We start from the raw sequence: 7567 nt of genomic DNA on the forward strand, positions 1-7567 counted from the left end.
TCAAAAAGCATGAAAGAGGGAGCTCTTCTTAATATTTTGACACCAAAATCATGTCGATACACCTTACCGACTGCGAGTAAAGCCACCCACGCTTTAACATGAATATAAATTTGTTGGAATTGCTGGAATATCGGCAAGTCCATCATTTCGAAATTCAAAGTGCCCGTCCAACTGCACTACGCATTCCTACCGCGCAATGCGCATAAAAGTGACACTCTGTACCGCAGCAGCGTCCATGAACCTGCGATTCACTGCGTGTATTGTCGCTTGCTAGTTTGCTTTTACATTTTTAAAAAATACAGTCGAGGTGGCCAACTGTTTCAAGTAGAAAATCCCAATCGAGCCCATGAAAAATCACTAAAAATCACTAAAGTTAGAACATTAAAAAATCACTAACTTTTCACTAGATTTTATACTTTAAAAGGTGCGAAATTTAAATTAAAATTATATTTCAAAAATAGTAGAAAAATGTAATGATAAGCTTGCAATGCAAAAGTTATACTTTAAACATTCATAACTACTATAAAATTAATTATATTAGGCGTATTATATAAAAGAGTGCTGTCTGCCTACAGAGAGACCGCAACAGTGTATAGAAAACGACCAGAATGATCTGTCTCTTTCACTATTATGTAGTTCTGCTGGCAGGCTACATGACACACCCGGCAACCAAGGGTATGAAAAGACCTTTAATCGACAATAAATGAACTCACACGGCGATTCCAGCTTTGGCATGTAAAGTTCCACTCCCCATCCCTGGATACGCAAAGCAACCCGTGGAGCCAGGCATGAGAAGTGGCGTTCCACATGCTAAAGTTGGGAAGCAAGGAACACATCAAGCACATCAATTTGTTGTTGAAATGGAGCAAAAAGAACCAAAACTTTCCAAAATCACCGAATTTATCACTAAACATTGCCTTAAATCACCAATTTGTGACATAACACAAACGCTGAAAAAAAATCACAATGCGCTTTTGAAAATCACCAGTTTTGTGTCAAAATCACTAAAATGGCCACCTTGAATACAGTGGTGATATGTCTGGCGACCCTGACAATAATTCATTTAGTGTCGAGGAGTTTGACGAAGAAAGCCTGAACGAGGAACCTCAATCATGAAGATCGGTATAAATCAACACTGTAAAAAATATTTCTTGTAATTTTATCACTTTCTGAGAGGGACATAATATTTACTATTACCAAAGAAGCGTTTTTACGGAAAAAATGAAAAAACTACCTTCAATTTATAATTTCACTTTTAGGTTATGCAACATTACAGTTCGTTTTAGAAAAGCAGCAATGAGTTGTATATTTGTAGGGGGTGGTACGTCGATACGACAGCCATTTTGACGCCGATAAGACAGTCATTTCGACGTCGATTCGACAATTAAATCGACGTCGAATGCGGTGACAAATAATAGTCGAATCGAAGAAAATTTCTACCTTTTTTCGATGCTAAGAAGCGTCCTGACTGGGTAGGTTTTTCGCAATGATGAATCTGATTGTCAAACTATGTAGGTACTAATATGTATTTCTTCTAATGAAAAAATTAATTTCTACAATTTAAAAAAATAATTTTATAACCGATATTATCCATTCGTCTTATTTATATATGATTTTTATATAATCGCTGAATATAATTATTTCTCAATACATACTTTCTATGGAGCACAATATGAATGTACATAAGTACAATTGATAGGCAGATTTATTTTCTTCGCGAGCTCAACTGTAGTTGAATCCTGAACGAAAAAATACGCGTTTTCCACCAAACAGTTGCATTTTAAATAAAAAATATGAAATTTCACCCAAAAAGAAGAAATTTTAACAAAATAGTTGAATTATCAACCACGAAAGACTTTCAAGTTAATAAAAAAATTGCTTCTAAAATGTATAATTTTTAAGCTATAAAGAAGAAATTTCAAACAAAATAATTGAGTTTTCAAGCTAACAAGTTAAATGTTTTTAAAAACAGTTGACTTCTGAACCCGAAAAGAGAAAATTTTAACAAAAAGAATATATTTTTAACCCTGAAAGAATTTATTTTCATATCAATAACCACTGAATGGAACAAAAAATACGAATTTTCAAAACTTGAATTTTTAATAAAGCGATATGAAATTTCTACCAAAAAGATGAATTAAAAAAAAAATACATTAATTTTCAATTTAAAAACATAAGTTTTCAAGTAAATAGTTAAATTTTCAATTAAAGGAACACGTTTTTAACTAAAATGATGAATCATCATCAACCTTTACATTTTTCACAAAAAGATATATTTTTCAGGAAGAAGATTAATTTTATACAAAAAAATAATAACAAAATAATTGAATATTTAACCCCTTCAAACTCAGGCGAAAAAGAACATTTCCTGTCAAAAATGTTTTCGAGAAAAAACAATTCAGAATCACGTGATATTTTCAGGGTCAATGGCTTAGGGGTCGCTGAATCAGAAAACCTGAAGTTGAATTTTAAAAATTCAAAATGGCGGATCTAGTATGGCGGACAATAAATAGTGAACCTGCTTGGATGTAGATAAAATAAGTGGTGATTAGATTTTTTGGGTTGATAAAACCAAATATGAAGATCACTTTTTAAAATTATAGATGGAGGATCCAATATGGCGGAAACAGAATATTAGAAATATTCGGATCTGGATAAGATTATTGGTACCAAATTCAAAATGGCGATTCCAATATAAAGGACATGGATTATTAAAAATGTTCGGATATTGATCAAATTTATTATACTTTCGTTTTTGGGTTCTTTGAATCGAAATCATATGTTTAATTCTGAAAATTCAAAACCGCGAATCCAATATGCCGGGCCAAAATGATCAAAAATGTTTAGAATCGGTTTCTTCATATTTAAGAAATTTTGAATTTAAAAAATCCTAAATCATAGATTTGATTTCAAGAAACCCAATAACACTAACACTATCACACTACTATTGTGCTGTAAGGTCGCGAAACCTGGACATACCAATAAATGGATGAGAGTAAAATTAGGGCGGTTGGCATGCAATTCCTGCACAATTTATGCGGTAAAACGCTAATGGACAAAGTAATGGGAGGATTCTCAAAGAATGTAATAATAGTTTTTTTTTAATGCATGGAAAATGTAGATCGTCGAACAGCATCTAGATCGTTTGCATCAGATATGATGAGTTTTGTATATACGAGGTGTGTTCAAAAAGTAAGGTGACTTTCCAATTTTCGCGGGCTACGTACATTCATGTTTGAAATTTTTTGTTTTGTTGTGTTGGTACACTCGTCACGATCATATGTTTAGAGTTTTGACTATATAGCTCGTGTTGTTTTTCTGGCAGAGGCGTAAAAGTTTAGAAGGGTTTGGTGTGCTCGACGATTTTCTTCTTTCGAAAAAAATGGAGCAAAGAGTTTGCATTAAATTTTTTGTGAAAAATGGAATCCAGTGCTCTAAAAGTCTTGAAATGTTGACAGTTGCATATGATGAGTCTACTGTGAGTAAGAAAAATGTGTATAAGTGGTACAAGCTGATCCAAGAAGGCCGAGAGGATGTCGAAGACGAACCTCGCCCTGGACGTCCCAGCACGTCAACAACAGATGAAAACGTTCAAGCAGTGGAAGAAATGGTGTTGAAAATTCGCCGAATTACCATCAGAGAAGTTGCTGAAGATGTTGGCATATCGGTTGGCTCTTGCCATGCTATCTTTTCGGACGTTTTGGGCATGAGACGTGTGTCAGCGAAATTTGTTCGAAAACTGCTTAATTTTGATCAAAAGATACATCACATGACCATCGTTCAGAAGATGTTGAATGAAGTCAATAATGATCCTGATTTTCTCAAAACTGTGAATGAATCGTGGGTATATGGTTATGACGTCGAAACTAAAGCCCAATCGTCTCAGTGGAAGCAGCCTGAGTGTCCAAGATCGAAAAAAGCACGTCAAGTTCGGTCAAATGTGAAGGTTTTGCTCACTGTCTTCTTTGATTATCGTGGCGTAGTGCATCAGAAATTCTTACCACATGGTCGTACGGTCAATAAGGAGTATTACCTTCAAGTTATGCGGCGTTTGCGAGAGGCGATACGCAAAAAACGTCCGGAACTTTGGAAAAACAATTCGTGGCTTTTGCATCACGATAATGCACCTGCTCATTCATCGTTGCTTGTGAAAGATTTTCTGACCAAGAACAACACCACAGTCATGACTCAGCCTCCATATTCGCCGGATTTGGCCCCCAGTGACTTTTTTCTTTCCCCAAAACTGGAGAGACCCATGAAAGGACATCGATTTTCAACGATTGAGGAGATAAAAAATGCATCGCTGAAAGAACTCAAGGCTATACCACAAAATGATTATCAGAAGTGCTTCGATGATTGGAAAAAGCATTGGCACAAGTGTATTATATCTGAGGGGGATTACTTTGAAGGGGACAACATAAATATTGAGGAATAAATGAATATTTTTTGAGGAAACCATAAAGTCTCCTTATTTTTTGAACGCACCTCGTACAATGAAACCTGGAGTAAACAGGAGACAGACAAAATATTTCCGAGACTCTGGATTTAATGTCACGCTCAGTCCCAAAATTGACATTAAATCTAGGTTTGACTGCATCAGTAGTCTTTTTACAGAATCATCAAGGAGGCCAAGAAATGAATGGATCCCATCTTCTCCTGAAAATCATGAGGTTTTGACTGCACGTGAAATAGAAAGCCTACTAAATCATTTGGATTCTGCTGAAGATTTACATGGCGGGGATTTTGGACACCATACTTCTATGCCTCCGACTCCACCAGAACATACTAACCAGGATCATGAACTTGTACCAAGACCGCACAGTGAGTTGAAATTTCATGTATTTCGTTAACAATTTAAACAAATTTAGCAGATAATTATTTTCTTTCTTTGAAAATTAATTTTGACATTTCTGAGTTGAAAGTAAATTATTATTATTTTTTTAAATTTTGATTCTTGCTTGAAAATCCATCTTTTTATTTAAAATTGAAAAATTTAATTATTTGATTGAAAATTCGTTTTTTTTTTGGTCAAAAAATTGTGTTGTTATAAATATATTTTTTGCTTGGAGATGCATCAGTTTAGTTGTGAATTCATCTCTTCGGTAAAAAATTTGCTTGAAATTTAACTTTTTGGTAAAAAACTCGTGGTTTTTACTTGAAAAATTCTCCTTTTTAGTTAAAAATTCCAAATTTTGGTTATATTTTCTTTCTTAACTGGTTAATCTTTAGTTAAAAAATATGTCATTTTGGTTTCAAAGCTCATTCCTCTTGGTACATGATATATCATTCAAGTTGAAAATTCATCTTTTCAGTATAAAATGAAGCTTCTCGGTTGAAAATAAATTAAATATCTAATATGGTGAAACAAAATTATAAAAAATGTTTAGAACTTGATCATTTATTTGGATTCAAATTTTTGTTATTACTTATTCAGCTCACATCCGACATTATGTTTCGATTCAGCGATCTCAAAAACCTAAGCCAATTTTAGCAAGGTACAAACATTTTCAATAATTAATGTCCGTCACATTCAATTTTGAAAATCCAACATCAGGTTTCATTCAGGTTTCAAGCATCAGATTTCGATTCAGCGAACCAAAATCCTAATTATCACTAACTTTGTCAAGATCCGAATATTTTCAATAAGTCATTTCCGTTATATTGGACCCGACATTTTGTATTTAAAAAATTAGTTTTTGGGTTCGCTAAATCGAAATCTTGTGCTTGATATAACAAATTCCGAATCGCAGATCCAATGTGGCAAATCAACATTATACAAAAGGTTTAAAACTTAATCGAATTGTTCGTATTATGTTCTTTTGGTCTTTAAAATAAAATCTGAAGATATATTTTAGAAATTCAATATGGCGGACATACATTATTTTAAATTTTCGGACTTTGATAAAATAAATGATACTTAGGTAATTGGGATCGCTGAATCAAAATCGGATGCTGGATGTACCCGATGGCACGTTATTTCGGTTAATTTGGTGTTTGGGTACTTTTTCCCTGGAAAAGGCTTTTATAATTGACCGGGGGAGGAAATTGACAATTCTCGTTTGCCTTTCGGCACATGGTCCTGTGGGGTTCCTGTTAGAGAAAGTAGTCTAGTTACTTGTCTCACCGAAAGATAAAAATATGCCAGGAATGAAAAATATGCCGGAAGAGAACATTATGTCGGAAGTGAAAATTAAAAACCAGAAAAATATTCTGGGAGTGAAGTAACAAAAGAAAAACTTAATCCTCTGTTTCTTGTTTCAGATTTTAGTTCACAACTCGAGTGTTTACCAAATTACGAACCTACTCCGTGTCTTCCTCGTTCCATAACTTCTTGTTCTCCTGACAGGCATCATTCTCCGTGTTCTCTTGAAAGGTCTCCTCCTATCGAGCCTGTTCTTCGTACCCGGTCTAGGTCTCATGCTGCTAGGTCCAGAACTTCACCTTCTAGGACCAGGTATCCTCCTGCCACATCCAGTACTGTCAGACATTCTTCTTTATACGTACTTGGATATAGTCTTGAACAACTTGAATTTATGCGGTTTATTCCGACCAACAATCAGAACCGGCAGTTTGTAATTCGAAGATACACTTTTCCTCCCGATATACCAATTTATGTGAGAGGAAAAAAGAATATCCTTCAGTCTATTCCAACCGAAGTACAACCTGTATTATCATCGTCCAATGGTGAGGTATTTGCACTTATAGTGGAGCGTACTAGAACACTTCGGGGAATTTTCATAAAAAGTAAAACTGGCGTTCAGAAACGGATAAAAATAAACATGAACAGTGGCAAGATTAAAGAAATGACAAAAGTTGAAATGCGCGAAACTCGATGTGGCAACAATTCCCCAATCTCACAGATTTTTAGAATAGTAAATGTACAACATTAATTTAATTTAAAAAATTTAAAGCTAAAATATAATTTTATTTTTGACCTGAAGGGTTTTTATGCCAATATAGGTAAACCATTAATTAAATTAAAAAGAAAGAAATGTACGGCACTCGTCTCAGTTAACAGTCTCACTGATTGAGCCGCTAACTTATCTGGAAAAAATTTAGAGATGAAAATATATTAATAGTTATAGGTACACTACCGAAAGAGAAAGAGAGAGTTTGAGTACAGTTCTTTTGATCGTTTGAAAATTGATACTACAGTTCAAAGACGAATATCTGTGCAAAATCTCGAGTTCGATTCTTTGACAAATCTAGAAATACGAAATCTTCCGACAGAGATAAACTTTTGATAACACTGTTAAAAATGTTTGCAATTTTAATATACATTTACTATACATTTGTATAGTAAATCTAAGAACTCGGTCTATGAAATAGTTATTAAGAGGCTGCGTAGTAAATTTAATATACATGTACAGTGGTACGCAAAAGTTTAGGGCCACATTATTTTTCTGATCTATTCCTTCAAAGGCGAACTCGAGTAAAAATCCATTGATGAGGGAATTATGTATACTATTTGTACCAAACATTAATGTAGGTAACAAGGTTTGAACAAAAATTCCATTGTTTTTTTTTTCGATTATATTCCATATTGACGTGTGCAAAGGCATTGGGC

The 7567-nt window shown here is 34.0% G+C and overlaps 1 protein-coding gene across 1 annotated transcript in view; it reads left to right on the forward strand.

The window, feature by feature from the left end:
* Positions 1 to 7239, forward strand: part of LOC117175657 — a 15448-nt gene extending 8209 nt beyond the window's left edge. Inside the window, exons 3-4 of the mRNA XM_033365379.1 lie at positions 4615 to 4821; positions 6262 to 7239. Coding sequence (XP_033221270.1) covers positions 4615 to 4821; positions 6262 to 6890 — 836 coding nt within the window. The 3' untranslated portion in view covers positions 6891 to 7239. The remainder of the gene's footprint in view (positions 1 to 4614; positions 4822 to 6261) is intronic.
* The last annotated feature ends 328 nt before the right edge of the window (positions 7240 to 7567 follow it).

The sequence above is a fragment of the Belonocnema kinseyi genome, chromosome 6 (assembly GCF_010883055.1).
Source record: "Belonocnema kinseyi isolate 2016_QV_RU_SX_M_011 chromosome 6, B_treatae_v1, whole genome shotgun sequence".
NCBI lineage: Eukaryota > Metazoa > Arthropoda > Insecta > Hymenoptera > Cynipidae > Belonocnema > Belonocnema kinseyi.